The sequence below is a fragment of the Lontra canadensis genome, unplaced genomic scaffold (genome assembly GCF_010015895.1).
Source record: "Lontra canadensis isolate GAN:19392208 unplaced genomic scaffold, GSC_riverotter_1.0 scaffold98, whole genome shotgun sequence".
Taxonomy (NCBI): domain Eukaryota; kingdom Metazoa; phylum Chordata; class Mammalia; order Carnivora; family Mustelidae; genus Lontra; species Lontra canadensis.
The window spans coordinates 7,030,489-7,052,636 of record NW_022631092.1 but is presented as its reverse complement, the minus strand read 5'-3'; the positions used below and the strand labels follow the sequence as shown (position 1 = coordinate 7,052,636).

The following is a 22,148-nucleotide window of genomic DNA, read 5'->3' as shown; positions in this document are numbered from 1 at the left end:
CTTCTTCTTCCCCTCCTCCTCCTTCTTCTCCTTCTTCTTCTTCCTCTTCCTCCTCCTCCTCTTCTCCTTCTCCTCCTCCTTCTCCTCCTTCTTCTACTTCCTCTTCTTCCTCCTCCTCCTCTTCTTCTCCTTCTTCTTCTCCTTCTCCTCCTCCTCCTCCTCCTTCTTCTTCTCTTTTTAAATTCAGAGTCTTGTCTGAAGGATAACAAAGAATAGCACTTTGCATTTAGTTGTCATGCCTTGTTAGTGTCCTTTCAGTTCACCAGCCTTTTTTTTTTCCCCCTCCTCTGTCTCATGCTATTGATGTTTTTAAAAATCCAAGCCAATTCAGGTCGTGATCTCAGATCATGATCTCAGGGATCAAGCCCTGCACTGGGCTCTGCACTCAATGGGGAGTCCACTTCAGGATTCTCTTTCTCTCTCTGAAATAAATAAATGAATCTCTAAAAAAAAGAATCTAAGACAATTTTTGCAGACTGTCCCTCAATTTGGGGTTTGATAGATAGTTTCTTCATAATTAGATTCAGGTAAAAAATTTTTAATTTGGGGGACAAAAATATTACATGGGTACTGTATCCTTCCATACATCACATACATTATGCCAGTTTAAACCCTGAATAGAAATATCCAGCTTAATCATTTGGTAAAGGCAGTGACTGCCAAATTTCTCTATTGCAAAGGTGTATATAACTAATCTGTGTGGTGATACTTTCAGGTTCTAGAACTATCTTGTTCCCTACAGTCTTCCACCAATGGTTCTAGCATCCACTGATGATTCCTGCCTGACACAGAATTACAATGGTGGTTATAAAACAATGATTTTATATTCCAATCATTCCTTCCACACTTAATAGTTGTCATATTCCTGTATATGAAAGCTCTCCTATCCCATTTTATTTGTTTATTCTTTTTTTTAAAGATTTTTTAAATTTATTTGAAACAGAGAGAGAGAGAGATCACAAGTATGCAGAGAGGCAGGCATAGAGAGAGAGAGGAGAAAGCAGGCTCCCCGCTGAGCAGAGAGCCCGATGCGGGCCTCGATCCCAGGACCCTGAGATCATGACCTGAGCTGAAGGCAGAGGCTTAACCCACTGAGCCACCCAGGCGCCCTATTTGTTTATTCTTAGTATCTTATGGACTCATGGATTCTTTATTTAAAATCAGTATGGGGGGGCGCCTGGGTGACTCAGTGGGTTAGAGCCTCTGCCTTCGGCTCAGGTCGTGATCCCAGGGTTCTGGGGTTGAGCCCCACATTGGGCTCTCTGCTCAGTGGGGAGCCTGCCCCCCCCACTGCCTGCCTCTCTGCCTGCTTGTGATCTCTGTCAAATAAATAAATAAATAAAATCTTTTAAAAAATCAGTATGGGGACACCTGAGTAGCTCAGTTCATTAAGCATCTGCCTTTGGCTCAGGTCATGATTGCGGGGTCCTGGGATTGAGTCCTACATTGGGCTTTCTGCTCAGCGGGGACCCTACTTCTCCCTCTGCCTGCCACTCCCCCTGCTTGTGCTCTCATTCTCTCTCTTTCTGACAAATAAATAAATAAAATCTTTAGAAATAAATAAAAAATAAAAATCAGTAATGTATTAACATGTCATACACCTTAAATTTACACATTGTATGTTCAAATATAGTTTAAAAATCAATGTGATAATCCATTCCTGTCATTATTAATTTTGATGATTAAATGGTCTCAAATTTGGCCAGAAGGAGCCTTTCCAAGCTGGATCCTATTTCTTTTCACAAGTCCCCATCCGTTTTTGAGCACTTCTTTGCATTTCTCTATAATTAAAAAATGTCCTTTTATGGAGAAAGACCAAGACACTGACATCAGAGGCTCCTGAACTTTGCTCTTCCTGTGGACACACGGAATATACACACAAATTTGCCTCCAAGAGAAATTCAGAAACTGGCTGAGAGACTAGCATACATCAGGCAAATGAGAAATACTCACCCAAAAAAGGGTAGGAAGGGCTAAGCCATGCTGTCATCGTGAAGCTCATTCTCAGCATAGCACCAAATACTTGGGAGGGAGCCCCCAACTACCAGCTTCTTCCTGAGGACTGAAGGGTTTGCACTACACATCTAGTGCCCCAACTTTTAAGGGCTCCCACACCAGGGATGGGTCCCCAAAACACCGAGATCCGAAACCCAACAGGGCTTAAGTCCACAGGCCTATCACAAACAAAGCAGCAGTTCTTAAAGGGAATGCGACTTCCTTTGATAGTTAAACTTTCATTTCTCACTGTGTATTTCTTTGATCTTGTATCTATTTTTTATTGTACTAAAACCCACATCACATTAAATTTACCATCTTTTATCATTTTTAGGTGTACATCTCGTGTTAAGTATATTTACATTGTTGTGCAACAGATCTCTCAACTTTTTCATTTTGCACAACGAACTCTATCCACTAAACACTAATGTCCCCTACCCACCTCTCTTCTGCACTTGGCAACCATGTTTCTACTCTCTGACTCGATTTTAGCTTAATTTAGACACTTCATAAGTGAAATTATATAGTATTTGTCCTTTTGTGACTGGCTTTTTTGCTTAGAATAATGTTTGATATTTATCCATATTGTAGAATGTAACAGGATTTCCTTCTTTTTAAAATCTGCATAATAGTCCGTTGTGTGTCTATACCACATCTTCTTTATCCCTTCATCTATCAGTGGATATCTGGGTTGCTTCCACCTCTCGCTTATTGTGAATAATGCTGTAATGGACATGGGCGTGCAAGTATCTCTTTAAGATCTTGCTTTGAATTCTGTTGGATATATACACAGATGTGGGAGTGCCAGATCACATGACAATTCTATTTTTCAATTTTTTGAGAAACCACTATACTGTTTTCCATAGAGGCTATCCCATTTTACATTCCTATCAACAGGGACAAGTGTTCCATTTAATCGGATACCGACTGCACCCTTGCCAGCACTTATTTTCTGTTCTTTTTTTTTTTTTAAAGATTTTATTTATTCATTTGACAGAGATCACAAGTAGGCAGAGAGAGTCAGGCAGAGAGAGAGAGGAGGAAGCAGGCTCCCCGCGGAGCAGAGAGCCCGATGTGGGGCTCGATCCCAGGACACTGGGATCATGACCTGAGCCGAAGGCAGAGGTTTTAACCCACTGAGCCACCCAGGCGCCCCTTATTTTCTGTTCTTTTGACAGTAGCCATCCTCATGGATGTGAAGTGGTAGCTCACCGTGGTTTTAATGTGCATTTCGCTTATAATTAGTGATGATTTGAACATTTTTTCTCTTGCTTGTTGGTTCTTCAGATAGTTGTCTATTCAGGTCTTTTTGCTCATTTTTAAATTGGGTTATTTGTTTTTTTGTTGTTGAGTTGTACAACTTCCTTGTAATTCCAGATTTTAATCCCTTGTCAGATGTATGATTTCTAAATATTTTCTCCCATTCCAAGGTTTGCCTGTTTACTCTGTTGATTGTTTCCTTTGAAAGAAGGAATTGTTTAAATTTGATGTGGTTCCACTTGTCTATTTTGGGTTTTGTTGCCTGCGCTTTTGGTGTTATATCCAAGAAATCATTGCTGAATCCAATGTCCTCAAGTTTCCCCCCCATGTTCTTTTAGTTTTAGCTCTTATGTTTCGGTCTTTGATCCACTTTGAGTTAATTTTTTAAAATTAATTATTTTATGATGTAGGAGTCATTTTTCCTTCTTTTGCATGTGGATATCCAGTTTTCCCCAGTACCATCGGTTGAAGAGACTTTCCTTTCCCAATTGTGTAGTCTTAGCACCCTTGTCACAAATCATTTGGCATTATACCAAGTGTTTATTTTTGGGCCTTTTATTGTGTTCCATTGGCCTATATCTCTGTTTTTATGTCAGTAGGACACTGTCTTGATTGCTATTTGTTTATAGTTTGTTTTGAAACCAGAAATTGTGGTCTCCAACTTTGTTCCTCTCTCTCTCTCTCTTTTTTTTTTTTTTTTTGTTCTTTTTCAAGATTGTTTTGGCTATTTGGGATCCCTTGGAATTCTATATAAATTTTAGCATTTTTTTCCCTATTTCTGCAAACAAATGTCATTGGGATTTTGATAAAAATTGCACTGAATCTGTAGATCGCTTTGGGTAATATGAACATTTTCATTATACCGAGTCTTCCAATCCAAGAACACAGGATGTCTTTCCATTTCTTTGTATCTTTTCTGATTCTTTTAGTAACATTTTGTAATTTCAGTGTCCAAGTCTTTCCCCTCCTTAGTTACATTTATTCCTAAGTATTTTATTCTTTTTGATGCTATAGTATATTGGATTTTCTTAATTTTTTTTAATTGATCATTGTTAGTATACGGAGGTGCACCTAATTTTTCCATGTTGATTTTGTGTCCTGAAACTTTGCTGAAAGCATTTTAGTTCTAACACTTTTAAAAGTGGTTTCTTCGGTACACTTGAAACTAGTATTACACTGCATGTTAATCAGAATGAAAATTAAAACTTATAAAAAATGGTTTCTTGGGGCACCTGGGTGGCTCAGTGGGTTAAGCCTCTGCCTTCACCTCAGGTCATGGTCTCAGGGTCCTGGGATCGAGCCCTGCATCGGGCTCTCTGCTCAGCGGGCAGCCTGCTTCCCCCTCTCTCTCTGCCTGCCTCTCTGCCTACTTGTGATCTCTCTCCCTCGGGCAAATAAATAAATAAATAAATAAATCTTTTTTAAAAAATGGTTTCTTTAGGATTTTCTACATATAAGATCACATCATCTGTGAAGGGAGAGAACTTTACTTCATTTCCTATTTGGATGCCTCTTATTTTTCTCGTTTAATTTTCTGACCCAGACTTTTTAACATGTGCTTTATCAGTTGATACAGGCTAAGTTATGCTACAGTAATAAAAACAAACAAAAAGCCAACCCAAATCTCATAGCTTAAAATAACAAATGCTTATTTATCATTCACTCTACTATTCCCATCATTAGGCTGGGATCCAGGAAAAGCAAGTTTCCATCTTTGTTTTTATGACTGTCAGGAAAAAAACAAAGGGGCCAAAGCTAATCACACAACAACTTTGAAAGCGTCCGCCTAGGAATGAGTATGTCATCTTCATTCGCGCTGCCACATCTAACTTCAAAGGTGGTGGGGAAGAGGAGTCCTACCCTGGGTCCCTAAAACAGATTTGGAAATGTTTGCTGAACAGCACAAACCCACGCTACACTCCACCCTTTAAGTTACCAAATGTTGAGCTCGCTTCCTTACTTTCCTTACCAGAGGCCAACCCCCTCCCCCGACAGAGACATCCTCAAAATCTTGTCGTCATGACATCATGCTCAAAGTCCAAGATATCCAGGTAAAGCACATGTATATGTAGTAGACCATTATGTACTATATGTAGTAGTATCATTATCAGCAGGTGTGGCTTTTTTTTTTGATCTAAAGATCAATACACCAAGAGGGCAAATTATCTGCCCTCATATACCAAACACACAATTGTTGGAACAGGAACAGGACAACTGCAGTGAACACTCTCATTCAGAAAAAGAAAGAAAAAAAGAGCACATAGAAATGACCGGTTTCTAGCAATTCTGTCTACAAGATAAGCCACGCAAGGTCATCTCAGTTTCGGGACAAGGAATTCATAAAAAAAGCTAAAAATAAAAGGATTACCAAAGGAATATAAGACAAATGCACTACAAAAAAAGAATGAGAAAGCAGAGATTCTATTCTCAGTATCAGAAAAAATAGAATTCAGGCCCAAATGCATTAAATGAGACAAAATGGATACATTATAATGCTAAAGGTTACAATCCACAAGAAATATATCAGTTATGAGAACCTATGCACAAAACAACATAGTAGCAAATTTCATCAAGTGGAAACTTTAAGAAGTACAAGGAGAAATAAACAAAATATACCAATATTAGGAAACGCTAATACATTCCTCTCAGCTTGAGACAGATAAAAGAGTCAAAATAAGAAGACAGAAGATCTAAACATCAAGTAGATCTTACGGATAAATAGCAAAACTTTTACCCCGATAATATCCTGATAATGGAGACTGTACCTCCTTTCCAAGTATACATGGAATGTTCATGAAATTGACATTATGCCACTAAAAAACCCTCTACATTTTTCATATTGTATATTCAAGCAGCATATTTTTTGCATGTCTTTTTCTATCTTTTAATTTACTTAATTATAATCTATGCACAACAAAACACACTCATTTTGTGTACATGTCAATGCATTTTGACAAATCAATATATCCAAGTAACCCAACACAACAAGAGAAATATAGAACACTTCCACAGGGGTGCCTGGGTGGCATCTGCCTTTGGCTCAGGTCATGATCCCAGGGATCAAGCCCCGCATCAGGCTCCCTGCTTGGTGGGAAGCCTCCTTCTCCCTCTCCCACTCCCCCTGCCTTGTTCCCTCTCTCGCTGTGTCTATGTCAAATAAATAAATAAAATTCATTTTTTTAAGATTTTATTTATTTATTTGACAGAGAGAGTGAGATCACAAGTAGGCAGAGAGGCAGGCAGAGAGAGAGGAGGAAGCAGGCTCCCTGCTGAGCAGAGAGCCCGATGCGGGGCTCCATCCCAGAACCCTGAGATCATGACCTGAGCCAAAGGCAGAGGCTTAACCCACTGAGCCACCCAGGTGCCCCAATAAATAAAATTCTTAAAAAAAAAGAGAGAACACTTCCATAACCCCCCAAATTCCTTTGTATCTATATACAGCCAAACTGCCATCCCCACCTCAGGCAATTAATGATTTACCATCACTACAGGTTAGTCTTTTCTAGAATCTCATATAAATGGAATCATATAGTATATATTTTTTTGTGTCTGGCCTCTTTTGCTCAACTTGATTATTTTAACATTCGCCTATGTTGCTGTATCAGCTCATTCCTTTTATGGCTAAATAGTACTCCATTCTGTGAATGCACCACTGTTTCTCCATCTACTTGTCCACAGATACTTGGGTTGCTTCCAGTTTTTATCTTTTATGAATAAAGATAACATAAACACTGGTGTACAAGTCTTTGTGTGAATATTGTTTTCATTTGGGTAGATTTCCGAGGAAGTAGAATTACTAGGTTGTGCAGTTAAGTGTAATTTCCTATCATTTCCAACTGTTCTGTGTCATTCCGTTTTAGGCATGTTTTGTAATATCACACAGTCGTAAGATTTAAAAAATATACAACCTGTGCGGTTGTATTTTTTTTTTTTTTAGGGTTTTATTTATTTGAGAGAGGGGGAGAGGGAGAGAGAGAAAAAAAAAGAGAACACACGAGCAGGAGGAGGGGCAGAGGCAGAGAGAGAAGCAGACTCTCCACTTAGCAGGGAGCCAGATGTGGGATTCGATCCCAGAACTCTGGGATCATGACCTAAGCCAAAGGCAGATGCTTAACCGATTAAACCACCCAGTCGCCCCGTGCACTTGTCCTTTAGTAAGAAAACTTACATAGTCACATTCATCATAACTACTCTGCATTTGAACCTTTCTCTACCATCTTACTTTATGTTTTCTATTTACTATTATTTCTTCTTCCCTCCCCTCTTCGGTATTTTTTTCTTCTTCCCTTTTTCGATTTACAGATAGCAAAATATGCAAATCTCCAGTGATGCAGTTCACTGGGTTTTGACAAAATCTGTTTTGTTTTTTTTGAGTTTTTTTTTTAAATTATTGAGTTCCCTTTTCCATTTTTCCTCTCTGTTGGTTGAGGAGACATATATCCTACATTAGTTAAGGTTAAGTTTGACAATGCAATCAAAGTAAAATCCAGGTTGGTTTTTCCAATGTACTGGCAGATATGATCACTCAGTTTCAAAGCTTACATTAGCTAACAGATCTCCAGTAAAAGCTCTGGTTAAGACTATTTGGCTTGAGTTTGATCTCCCAGGTTTGAAGTAATTGCAGTGGCAAAGGGTATAAGAATATTCTGACTTGGGGCACCTGGGTGGCTCAGTGGGCTAAACCCTCTGCCTTCGGCGCAGGTCATGATCCCAGAGTCCTGGGATCGGGCCCCGCAGGGAGCCTGCTTCCTCCTTTCTCTCTCTCTGCCTGCTTCTCTGCCTGCTTGTGATCTCTGTCTGTCAAATAAATAAATAAAATCTTAAAAAAAAAAAAAACTTAAAAAAAATATTCTGACTGGTTTAACCAGGAAGATGAAACATCCATATTATGTGCTAGGATAGCAGTGAGCCACAATCCAGTCCTTTAACAGTGGATTTCTCTAAGAGAATACTGTTAGCAGAGAAGGGAGAATAGGAAAAGAATTATTTTCAGACCTTTTTCTATCCATGTATGTATATTACCATATTAACAGTTACATAATTTTGTGGTTTAAAAAAAAAAGTGAAACAGGTATCACACCACACCTAATTGTTCTACGAGTTGCTCCTTAACATTAGGTCAAGTAAGCAATATAGCTTTTACTATTAATTGTGATAAAATACACATAAAATTTACCATTTAGCCATTTTAAAGTGTATATAGTTCAATATCGTTAAGTACATATACAATGTTGTACAACCAATCTCCACAATTCTTTTTGTCTTGGAAAATTGAAGCTCCATCCCCATTAAAATCCCCATTCCCCACTCCCTCCAGCCCTGGAACCACCTTTCTACCTTGTCTCTATGAATTCAGTTATTCTAGGCACTTCATGTAAGTGGAATCAGTATTTATCTTTTTTTTTTTAAGATTTTATTTATTTATTTGACAGACAGAGATCACAAGTAGGCAGAGAGGCAGGCAGAGAGAGAGAGGAGGAAGCAGGCTCCCAGATGAGCTGAGAGCCTGATGTTGGGCTCGATCCCAGGACTCCGGGATCTGGACCTGAACTGAAGGCAGAGGCTTAACCCACTGAGCCACCCAGGCACCCCTGTCTTTTGGTGACTCTTTTTTCGCTTAGCATAACATCCTCAAGGGTCATCCATGTTGGAGGATGTGTCAGAATTTTCTTCCTTCTTAAGGTTGCATAATATTCCATTGTACGTATATACCACATTTTGGTTATTCATTCATCTGTAAATGGACACTTGAATTGCTTCCACCTCTTGGCTATTGTTAGAAGTGCTGATGTGAACATAGATGCGCAAATAACTCTTTAAGATCCTGAGTTGATTCTTTTGTACATACTCGGGAGTGCAACTGCCAGATCATATGGTAATTCTATTTTTAATTCTTCCAGGAACTGCCATATTGTTTTCTCCAGTGACTGTACCATTTTATATTTCCTACAGTGTACAACAGTTCCAATTTCTCCTCATCCGTGTAAATACTAATTTATTCTAAATTGTAGCCATCTGAATGGGTATGCAGTGCTACCTCATTGTGATTCTGATTTGCACTTCCCTAATGATTAGTGACGTTAAGTATCTTTTATGTGCTGGTTGGCCATCTGTATATTTTGTTCAGAGAACCGTCTATTCAAGTCTTTTGCCCATTTTTAAATCTACTTCATTCTTTTCAAATGCTCATGACATTCCACAGTATAGTTGACCCTTGAACAAAATTGGTTTGAACTGCATGGGTCCACTTATACGTGGATTTTTTTTTTAAAATACAGTATCAGAAACATATTTGCTCTTCTTTATGATTTTCTTAACCTTTTCTTTTCTCTAGCTTTTGTCATTGTAAGAATACAGTGTATAATACATATAACATGCAAAATATGCAGTAACTGTTAATGCTACCACTAAGGCTTCCAGTCATGAGTAGGCTATCAGTAGTTAAGTTTTGGGGAAAAGTTATACTCAGATTTTCAACTGTATGGGGAATCAGCCCCCCAACCCTTGCTTTGTTCAAGGGTTAACTGTAGAGATGTAACATAGTTAAGATTCTTTTGATGGAACTTTATATATTCTTCTCAGTTTTTCTCTATTATAAACAGTGGTGCAGTACGACACTTCTAAGAGATGCTTCTTTGTACCCATGTGTGAATGTTTCTTTACACATTTATATTGCATTTATGCACTTATATCACATTAACCATGTATATTAAAGAAAACCACCGGTATACCTATAAGTAACCCCAAAATATAACTGGGTTGTACCCATGTGTGAATGTTTCTTTACAGATTTATATTGCATTTATGCACTTATATCACATGAACCATGTATATTAAAGAAAACCACCTGTATACCTATAAGTAACCCCAAAATATAACTGGGTTCCTTGGATATCTGTAATTTTTATTTTAAGGGCTCCTGCCAAACTGCTACCTAAAACAGTTATATCCATCTGTACTCTTCTCACCACTGCGTGACTACTCATTTCTTCACACCCTTGTTAAATATATTGGAGGATCTTTTGGTCAGCCACTTGTCTTAATTTGGGAGGGCTGCCTTCCACAGAAATCTATAGTTTTAACATAGTCACACCTACTAATCGTTTTTATTATGGCTTTTAAATTCTCCATCTTACTTGAGAATTCTATACAAAGATTATAGGCATTTTTTGTGCTTTTTCTAAGACTTCCATAGCTTAAGAAAAAAAAAAGTTTAGACCTTTGACCCATGTGAAATGTATTCTCATGAAGGATATAAAGTAGGAATACAAAAACTTTTCTCAAATGGATAGCCCACTAGCCATTATGATACTATAATAATCACCGACATTTACTGAGCAATACTTAAATTGTCATGTACTATTTGATTTCATCCCATCTTATCAGACTTGTTTTGAGGATTAGACAACACATTTTATTTTATTTTTTCTTAGACAACACATTTTAAAGAGGTAGCAAGGAAGGCACCAAATGGTTTTACTGTGCCCAATTCATACAGATAGTAAGTGGTGGAATCAGAAGTCTAACCCCACTAAGAATTACTCCACACTATTTGGCCTTTCAATAAAATTTCCTTGTCCCACAGATTTGAAATACCACCTTGATAATATACCAACTCGTCATAAATATATCAGTTTATGGACTTTCAATTCTATTTCAATGTTTTATTTCTCTATTCTTACACTACCTTGTGATCATTGAAAATAATCTGATCTTATTATTCACCTTACTTAAAATTTTAATAAGTTCCTGTTGACTTCACAATTAAGTCCAAACCCTTTACCATGTCATATAAGGCCCCCTCCCAGTTACCTCCCTCCCCTGGAGTCTCAGATGCAGGCTAGATCTCTTTTCCCCATGTTCTAGTTAGAAAAACTGTATGGTAGTGTCTGCACAGGCCAAGCAATCATTTCATGTAACATCCACGCCTCCGTACTTTTGTTCATATGTTTCTTATGCCTCACTTCTTTGTTCATATACTGGGCAAGCACTTATTCACTTTTAAAGATTAACTCAAATATAACTACCTCTAGCCCTACCTTCCTCCCCATTCCAACCAAGTAGAAAGAAATCATTCTTTCTCATATATGGGTCTATCCGCTCATACCTTTAACTTGACACCATTATATGACGATATTTATTCACATACATGTTTCTCTTTCCCCTATTATAATACGAATGTTTTCAGGGAAGGACCATATCTTATTAAGTACTGAGGATAACCGTAATAAATATATGTTGAGTAAATAGATATAAAATAACAACCACCAAATTATATGAGCAATCATCTGATTTATAAAAAAAAATGCAACAATATTTAAAATGATACAAATTATCAATTTCAAAACAATACCAAAAAGTGAGTGTATTTAACCATACTCAGCTCATAACAGGAAAAGGGTAAGAAGAATAATTCATGCTATAGCATGTTGCTAATATGAACCGGCAATAGAAAAAGTTGGTAAAGGAAGGCAGAGGAACTCTATCTTTTAAGAATTAGAACCGAGGGGCTCCGTAATCATCTGGCATCCGCTCAATGTTGTACCTAATCAGGACAAAAAATTAACACTGGTTAAGAAAGTGGGTCCAGAACCCACCTAAAAACCCATCCTTTACTGACTGCAACACTTTCACCTCCCCACTATGAATCCTTTCTGTCAGTGGGAACATTTTAAAGGGATAGCGTAATGAGTGATTTTTAGCAAAATGCTGACTTTAATATATTATCTTTATTCTTCAAAATCGAAAGTTAACAAGTAAGGGAGCCAGGCGCTAAGTCCAGGTAAACCCAGCTCCTCCCAGCCCATATTCTTCCCACTATACTGTGTTCTTCCCAGGTTGAAAGCAAGACAGTAAGAGAATGAGCACTAACATGGGAACATCCAAGCAAGATAAAGACCAGGTTTGCTTTTTAATAAGCTTTTAATTTCCCAGATGAGGTGCTGATCACATATACTAGGCTTTCAAGGAAAAAAAAAAAAAAAGAGAGAGATTTCTGGCCAAAAAGATTAGCTTAATTCAAATGACTGCTTTGTATTTAAAGCTACACATCTCTATTTCTTCTGGTAATCTTACTGTAGCAATAGGAATGTCTGCCTCATCCCCAAATCCTAGTTTTATCTTTTGCCCTCGTTCTTATTACTTTGTCTCACTTTTTCAAATGTAACTATGTACGCATTTGATACAATTGCTTTCAGATCTTCCTATAACCGGACCTCATTTTTAATTGATATCAGCTATCTATTTAATTGATATCAGTTGTCTATACTTTTAATCGCTTCCCCCAAGAGACAATTCTCACCTATGGTTAGAAATGTACATGATGGGAACTCCAGGAATCTTCCGGATCCTTCGTTTAAGGTCTCGGTCAACTGTGGCCACGATGTAACACTTGTGCTGTAAAAGACACCAATGAATGTTCACACACTGAGTCTACTTGACACTGAATAATGGTACATTGGCTAATCTAGAGAATTACTCATTTTCACAGTAAATAGCAAAGGAAAGGTTACAACAATTTGTTGAGTACCTACTATGATCTAGGAGCTCATATTTACAAAACATATAACAAGTTGCCTAGGGGAAATGTAGTTCTAAGACTCTTGAGGGGGAGAAGGTAGAAAAGCTATTTAAAGCAGCAAATTGTTTTTTCTCATAAGTGGAAGGTACTTTCATATTTAGGGCAGGCAATTTCTTGATTTTGAGAAATACCCCGAAAGACTCAATGCAAAGGCTGAGTAAATGTCTTAGATCGGAGGGCCCAGTTTTTGCCTTTCCTGCAACCTCTGAGCTTGGGCCTACTCTGAGACCTCCTAGTGGTGGAGGTAGGCCACTTCCTCAGCCAGGACATCAGAATGGAACTCTAGGACAAGTCTGAGCCTAGCAGTTGTGAAAGCATTTAGCTGCCAGCTGTATTAGATTTTACTTCCATCATACCCCAATCTCCCCATCAATTCTGAAAAGAGTTGTAGCCTAGTGACAGCTGTGCTGTGGGAAGTTAAGGCAAATGCTGTCTCCACCCATGGGATGGGGTGGCTAAGGGGATGGCAGTGTGGTCACCAGGTGAAGACAGTTATCCCCAGCGGAGGAGGGTCCAGGAAGGGCAACCAACAGCAGAAGTTCTTGTCCTGCTTGACAAGGAGGCCAGAAGAGAAGAATCAAAAACCTAGTTACTCCAGGGTACTTGTAAGACAGCATCCTGGGACACTCAGATGTAACTGAGAAACACTCTTGCTTAGGCATGGTGGAAAGGAACAAAATTCCTGTATGGGGAATAATGGAAATGGATGATTTCTGACTCACAGGGAGGTGAAACCTGATATTATATGTACACTCACTCAAAGTATTTTATAGGGATGAGTTGTGGAATAAAGAATCAGTAAGGGCCCCAAATCACATACAAATAAATTCAGGTGCTGAGACTTGAAATCCGTGTCTCTTCCCCAAGCCTGTGATTTTCCCATTACAGTTACAGTATACATTTCCAATCCACTTCCTCAAATAAGTGAGAGCACCTATGCTTCCTGTGAAGCACAAAGTGAACATTTAAAAACTGGTGATACCTGAGTTACTCTCTGCACTAAGCAGTCATCTGCATAGGTTCCTTTGTGTGTGCATGGTAATCGTTCAAATCTTGGATCCTTGGCAATCCTAAAGGGTCACAAAAGTGGATTAACAACAACAGCCAGGCAACTGGGTAACTTTCTGACTCTTGATCTGTAAAATAAGAGTGACTTGCTCTATGTGGGGATTCTAAGGCACCCCTTGCCTCCCGCACCCCATCTTCTGATTGGAAAGACAACTGAGGGAGAGGCTGCTGTGCCTTAGGTCACGTAATCTTCAGAGAACTCTGAATTAATTATGTTTCCATTTTACAAATGAGGAAGCAGATTCAGAGAGATTAATTTGTTCAAAATACACAGGTGGGAAAAGCTGGGATTTAAAACCAAACAATTCTAACCTAACCATTTCACTTTTATAAGCTGTCTTACACAAATATGCAAGAGTATAGGCACAAGGACGGCCACTACAGAATACTTTATAATAGTATTATAAATAGTGATTATAAATATAAATATAAATTATATTAAATATAAATTATTATAAATATTATAAATAGTATTATAATAGTGAAAAACTGCAGATCATCTAATTATCCATCAGCAAAATAAAAAAAGTTAAATTCTGATGGAATTCTGATACCCCACCCTGTTTAAAAAAAAAATGAGGTAGGGCTGTCTGTACCAACACAGAAGGCTTGTTGAATAAACTCAAAAAAAATTCAAACCGTTGCATAAAGAAAGTCATCGGACAATATACATATATTATTCAATTAAGAAAATACAAATTTCTGGGGCTCCTGGGTGGCTCAGTGGGTTGAGCCTCTGCCTTCGGCTCAGGTCATGGCCTCAGGGTCCTGGGATGGAGCCCGGCACCTGCATCGGGATGTCTGCTCGGCAGGGAGCCTGCTCCCCCCTCTTCCCCCCGCCGCCGCTCTGCCTACTTGTGATCTATCAAATAAATAAAATCTTTTTTTTTTTTTAAAGAAAATACAAATTTCTTTCCTTGTCTTTATCTACACTTGCATTTGCTTAGAAAAAAGGTCTAGAAAAAAAATACACTAACGCTTCTCCGTTGTCACCATTAGGGTGGAAGAATGGACAAAGTGTGAATATGCAGGGGGGCTTCAACTTTTTATCATATGTACATGTTTATATTGTTTGCCATAAACAAATCAAACATGTTATTTTCATGCAAGTTTGAAAAAAGAAAAACCCCAAGTCTGTGATTCCCAGAACCAAGTTCTTCCTACTATGTAATGATGAGTCACAAACTGAATAAAACTACAAGGCAGCACATAGGTAGCAAGTGCAAGAAAAATGCTCCACATTGCAGTAGTTCAGAGCTAAGTCACTGTGAATTTGGTACACTTAAAAAAAATTACATGGATGTTAAATAAAATGAAGATGGAAGAATATTCCATGGGCAGGCACGTTCCAAACAGGGCACCAACCATTTATAAATTGGGTCACTGGTGTTCAGGGAAGAGCAAGCACCTCTTTCTGGTTGGGAGAGAGCGTCTGTGCAAGAGAAGAGTGAAACAGGGCTGGAAAGACGGAACTTTCTGCAGTGATACTGCCAAACTGCTCTCCAAAGTGACTGTCCACTTTACATCCGTATCTGTTGAACATGAGAATTCCCACTGGTCCCCAGTCTCAACTATCCACGGCATTGTTAAGCAGACTTTTCAATTCTTGCCAATCTGCTGCATATGAAATGACATCTCCTTGTGAATTTAAGGATTTTGTCTTTTTCTCATAGATTTGTAGTTTTTTTTATATATTTTGAAACTAAGCACTTTGTTGATTATATGCATTACTAGTATCTTCTCACTATCTGTGACTTACTCACTGCTTTGTTTATGCTACCTTTTGTTATAAAGTAGTATTTAACTCCTCTTTTTTTTTAAGATTTTATTTATTTATTTGACGGAGAGTGTGAGAGACCACAAGCAGAGGGAGGGGCAGAGAGAGAGGGAGAAGCAACCTCCCTGCAAATAAGCAGAGAGCCCGAGGCGTGGCTTGATTTCAGGACCCTAAGATCATGACCTGAGCCCAAGGCAGACGCTTAACCAACTGAGCCACCCAGGTGCCCCAGTATTCAACAGCAATATAATCAGATCAGTTAGTTTTCTATTATGGCTTGGACTCCTTCAGAAAGCCCTGCCTACTCCAAAATCATGAAAATATTCTCTATATTTTCTATAAAAGTCTAGATACTTAATTTACCTGGAAATGATTTTTGTGAAAGAGGGAAATCCAATTTTGTTTCTTTCCATAGTGACTATATATATATATATATATTTAAAGATTTTATTTATTTATTTGACAGACAGTGAGATCACAAGTAGACAGAGACGCAGGCAGAGAGAGAGGGAGAAGCAGGCTCCCTGCTGAGCAGAGAGCCCGATGTAGGGCTCAATCCCAGGACCCCGAGACCACGACCTGAGCTGAAGGCAGGGGCCTAACCCACTGAGCCACCCAGGTGCCCCTATATATTTTTTTTTCCATTTTATTTTTATTTTATTTCATTTCAGTGTTCCAGCATTCATTGTTTATGCACCACACTCAGTGCTCCATGCAATACGTGCCCTCCACAATACCCACCACCAGGCTCACCCAACCCCCGACCCCTCTCCCCTCCAAATGATAATATTTTAATAGTTTATCACTTTCCCATTCAGCTAAGCAGTGCTACCATTCTTATATACTGGATTTCCATTTTTCTTTTTTTCCATTTTTCTTTGCCTTAAAAAAAAACTAGCTTTATTACGTATAAATGAAATATAATAAAATTCACTGACAATACATGCAAAATTTGATGAGTTTTGACAAATTTAGATATCCATGTCACATATCTCCACAATTGAGATATAAAACATCTCTGTCACTACAAAAAGTTCCCTGTGTCCCTTTGCAGTTAATCCACTTTTACCACGCTCAGCTTCAGCTAACCACTATATTCTATTAGCACAGTTTTGTCTTTTCTGGAATTTCATGTAAACGGAATCACACTTTTGGAATGTTGGAAATGTTCTATTTCATGACTATGAGTGGTTCCGTAACTATACACATTTGCCAAACCCATCAAATTATATAATTAAACTTGGTCAATTTTATAGCATATAATGTACACCTTTAAAAGGTGACACACACAGAGACGCACAAATTCACTGGTACATCTTGGACCTTGATTGAATGTTTTACCCATGCATGATTTCGTAATATTATTCACTGATCATTTGGAAAATGCCAACTCATTGAATTATACAAATCTTCCAAGTATTAACACATTTCATTACAGAATTACCAAAAAAAATCATACTCAGTGTCTTCACTGGTCTCAACAGAAAGGTCTTTTGGTATTGGGAATGTGATAAGCTCGTGATTTTTCAAAACTCTAATTTTCACTTGAAAGCTTGAATTTTATCATTGGCAGCTAATACAGTTAAGAATTTCCCTGAAGTAACAGATGCACTGCATTAATTTTTGAGAAACTATCTGCAAATTTAGTCTGAAAAATCAGTGTTTGTCAGTTACATAAAATGACATTCCATGAAAAAGCAGCTGGTTTGGCTCACAATTCAAACAAGCACACAAATGCTTTTTTTCACTGAGGCAACCTTCACTCTTGGGATGTGGCAGAAGTGTTTTAGGTGTATTTTACACTTCATCACAAGGAACAGCGATGTGTACTCTAGGGTTGAGATTTAACAAAGTCAACAAATTTTACTGCTTCATCAAGGATATTCTTAAGGGACTCTGTGAGGTTTTTTGTTTTTAATATTTTATTTTTTTAAGTAATCTCTGCACCCAATTTAGGGCTCAAATTTATAATCCCGAGATCAAAAGTTGTGTGCTCTACTGACTGAGCCAGCCAGGCACCCCTGTGTTGTTTTTGTTGTTTTTAACTGCTAGTGAGGGGCAGTGAAGAATACAAAGTCTACCAGCATTATTTGGGTCCATTGTCTTGACTGGGCACCAGGACTCAGGCACCAGTACTTCTGCCCTCGTATAAATGTCAGCACAGTGAAGAGACAATGTCTTCGTATTACTATGATAATAGTTTTATTAGGCTCCCTGCGCAAAGGTGTCTGGGACTTCTAGGGGGTCCATGGACCATACTTTGGGAACCACTACTTTTAATTCAAGTGAACCTTCTAGAGTAAGCTCAAAACTCAAAATGTGACTCCTTTACGTATGAGATTCTAAAAGATATCTAGATAGCTAATAAAAAGACACTTTCTAATTGAAAATCCAGAGGAACTTAAAAGGAGGCCTACAAGACCAATAGGACTAACTAACTTCATTCAAAAAACTGCAGCTTAGGGATGCCTAGGTGGCTCCGTCAGTTAAGTGTCTGACTTCGGCTCAGGTCCTGATTTGGGGCTCCTGGGATAGAGCTCCACAGCCTGACCAGCTTCCTGCTCAAGGGGGAGCCTGCTTCTCTCTCTTCCTCTGCCCATAGCACCCCTGCACCCCAGCTCATGCTCTCTCTCTCAAATAAAATCTTCAAATTCTTTAACCTTCGAATGTTTGCTTTCTTTCGTTCTTTCTTTTTTTAAAAGATTTTATTTATTTGACACAGAGTGAGTGAGAGAGGGAATACAAGCTGGGGGAGTGGGAGAGGGAGAAGCAGGCCTCCTGCTGAGCAGGGAGTCTGATGCGGGGCTCGATCCCAGGACCCTGGGATCATGACCTGAGCCGAAGGTAGACACTTATCAACTGAGCCACCCAGGTGCCCCAAATGTTTGCTTTCTTGATCATAAATAGTTAACTAGTTTTGTATGGTTTTTATTTAAAGTAATTATCCAAGAAATCTTCAGACAGCCAACAGATGGAGGATCACGAGAATCTTGAGTATACCAACCTAGACCAGCTCCTTCCTACCTTAGAGCCACTCTATACTTCTGCCCCAGTTTCTCAATTTCAGCCATTACACAGTCAGTTATACAAGGGATACCTGCCAGGAAAAAAGTACATATTGATAACAGAACCTGTATAGAAAATGGTTTTACTCTCTCTGAATTAAACCCATTGAGAGTCTTTAAAAGACCCATGAGGCTTCTGGAATAACAGCAGAATAACACACTGAAATGAACAGTAAGAACAAGAGGTGAATAAAATCCCTATTGATGAGGAAAGTAGAGAACTGAACCGCCCCAATTCCACACTACAGATTCATAAAGTGTCATGAATGTGCCTGGGGGAAAAATTAAGCTAGATCCCTGTCATTCTTTCTACATTAAAATAAATTCTAGATGGAAAAAAAATTTAAATAGGAGCCCAAAGAAACCAAACAATTAATCAGAAAATGTAAATTTGATCCCATAAAAATAGAAAACTTCTGTTTGACAGCTATGGAAGTCATATTAAAATAAAAATAAACTAGGAAAAGTACTTCTACACCTTCATCAAAGGGCAAATTTCTTTAATATACAAAGAGCTCGTTATGTTATGTGCTTGTTATGTGCTATTTGCCAGCCACTGGGCCAAGCACTTTAGGAGGATATCTCACTTCTTATTCAGAATAATTCCTATCAGGTAGCATTGTTATTATTATCATCCCCATTTTACAGATCAGGATCCTAAGGCACAAAGAACTTAAGTAGAAGCAAATGGTGAAGCCAAGACTTGAACAGAGACTGTCAGGCTATAGATTGGATTCTTTTTTTTCTTTTCTTAAGAGCAATACTTAATCCTAGTACATTGCTAGTTACCTTTTTCTCCCCATGTGTTGATATTTATTTTTTAAATTTTAATTTTCTTAACATATAATGAATTATTTGCCCCAGGGGTACAGGTCTGTGAATCATCAGTCTTACACAATTCATAGCACTCACCATAGCACATACCCTCCCCAATGTCCATCACCCAGCCCCCCTCATCCCTCCCACCCCTTCCACCCCTCCAGCAACCCTCAGTTTGTTTATAGACTGGTTTCTTAACCACCACGGTACATTTCAGTTCATACACCAGGTCACAGAGGAAGACATACAATGGTCAACGAATAAGGGTGCTCAATCTCACTCCTAATTGAAGAGCTATAAACTGAAACAAGATTTCATTTTCTACCTATTAGAGTGGCAAAGATTAAACAAGGAAAATACCCAATATTGAGGAAACAGGTATTCTCACTCTAAGTTAGTAAGTGTAAAAATATGTATTACTATTTTAGGGCAATTTTGCAATACGTTAAAGTAAGAAAATATACATACCCCTTGAAATTGCAATAGTTTCCTAGAAATGTATCCTAAAGAACGACTCCACCCTAACAGAGACATAGTTACACTGATATCCACTACAGCCTTATTTATAGTAAGGTAAAAAATGCAAGTAATCCAAGTATCAAATAGGATATTAATTTTTAAAAATTATGTAAATACTATGTAAACTTAAAAAAAAGAATAAAGTCCATTATATATACTGACACAGCAAAATGTTCAAGATATATTTTGTTCAAGGGGCACCTGGGTGGTTCATTTGGTTAAGTGTCTGCCTTCAGCTCAGGTCATGATCCCAAGGTCCTGGGATCAAGCCCTGCACTGGGGGGGGGGGGGGTCCCTGTTCGGCGGGAGTCTGTCTCTCCCTATTCCTCTGCCTTCTCCCCACCACTTGAGCGTGCGCATGCTCTCTCTCTAATAAATAAATAAATACCCGTTAAAAAATTTGTTATTTGTTCAATGTAAAAGTAAGAAAAAAATGGATGAGTAATCTAGCCATACAATGGAATGTTATTTGGTAATGTAAAGAAATGATGTATTGATACATGCTTTAACATTTAGCCTTGAAAACATGCTAAATGTAAGAGGACAAAATATTTTATGATCTCATTTTAATGAAATGTCCAAAATCGGTAAATCTATAGAGACATATGGCAAGTTAGTGGTTGTCTAGGGAGAGAAAGAGGAAAGGTTGGGGATGGTGGTTAAAGGGTTCAGAGTTTCTTTCTGGGTAATAAAATACTCTAAAATTGATTCTGAATACGCTAAAAGCCACGGAATCATACACTTTAAATGGTATGTGAATTTATGTCCCCAAGTTGTTAAAAAAGGCACAAAGACAAATTGTAAATAATCTAGGATCCATTTTCATTAATAAAATAAACAAAATTAACCTATAATTCACAGAGATTTTATATTACATTTTAGAGGGATACCTAGGTGGCTCAGTTGGTTAAGCATCTGACCCTTGATTTCAGCTCAGGCCTTGATCTCAGGGCCCTGAGTTCAGGTCCCACACTGGGCTCCACACTGGGTGTGGAGCCTATTAAGAAAAAAAGAAAACGTAAAAAATAAAAATAAAAACTGCCCCTCCCTGAGGAAAGGCGTTATAGGGGGCTTTAATGTTTTTATGCTAGATTTTTTTTGCACAAGTACAGAAATATTTTTGAACATGGACAAAGTTAAATTCTAAACTAAAGTACAACATCCAGAAGAAAAAGCAGTTGTAAAATGGAGGTATGAAATCAGTAAGATCAAACAGTCATGGAGTCAGAGGGCAATATGCAACTTAAGAGGGTCAATTTCAGAACCATGTAGCAGTAAACCAACCAAGGGCTTGCATATGGAGCAGGAAAGTTGGCCCAGGAAGAGGACTATCAAGAAAGGGAAGCTAACAGGGAAGAACACTCATGGGCAGAAAAGAAAGCTGGCAGAAAGCTAACTATCCTCCCTTGTTGGAGTATCAGGGAGGAATGGGACCAGGCCAAAGGCCAAAGGGGCATCTTCAAAGGAAGAGGAAGATAAAGGTCTTCCTTCAGGTATAAAGACAAGTGAGGAAAAATTAAATAGCTAGAGCTTAAAAACAGTCAAGGAATCTCCTAGGTAACTGAATTTGTACCCTACTTGACTATTTCTTCAACCTTTCCTTTGAGGTATTACGTTATACAGAAGACTGCAGAAAATGGTATTTTCCTTAAAAAGTTTTTATTTTATTATTACTATTACTTTTTTTTTTTTTTTTTTTTTTTGAGAGAGGCAGAGACGGGTGGAGAGGCAGAGGAAGAGGGTGAATCTTAAGCAGGTTCCACGTCCAGCACGGAGCCCAATACTGGGTTCGATCCCACAACCCTGAGATCATGACCTGACCCAAAATCAAGTCGGATGCTGAACTGACTGAGCCACCAGTCAGTCTGAGGTATCCCAATAAGTTTGTTTTTAAAAAAGGCACAGTGAGAGCATTTAGCTGTACACATTATAGCTGTATTCCCAAGGTATCCATACCCAGAGAAAGCACTCCTCTCGGATGAGTGAGATAATAGTGATGGACCTATAGAGTCAAGGAAACAAATTGCCTTCAAAGGGCCATGACTGAACCTCCATCCATTTCATT

The 22,148-nt window shown here is 38.4% G+C and overlaps 1 protein-coding gene across 1 annotated transcript in view; it reads right to left on the bottom strand.

Annotated features, from left to right (window-relative positions):
* Positions 1-11,592: 11,592 nt before the first annotated feature.
* Positions 11,593-22,148, bottom strand: part of FCF1 (FCF1 rRNA-processing protein) — a 21,242-nt gene continuing 10,686 nt past the window's right edge. Inside the window, exons 6-8 of the mRNA XM_032837377.1 lie at positions 13,818-13,905; positions 12,557-12,651; positions 11,593-11,800 (exon numbers count right to left, since the gene is read on the bottom strand). Of these exons, the coding sequence (XP_032693268.1) occupies positions 11,752-11,800; positions 12,557-12,651; positions 13,818-13,905 (232 nt within the window). The 3' untranslated portion in view covers positions 11,593-11,751. The remainder of the gene's footprint in view (positions 11,801-12,556; positions 12,652-13,817; positions 13,906-22,148) is intronic.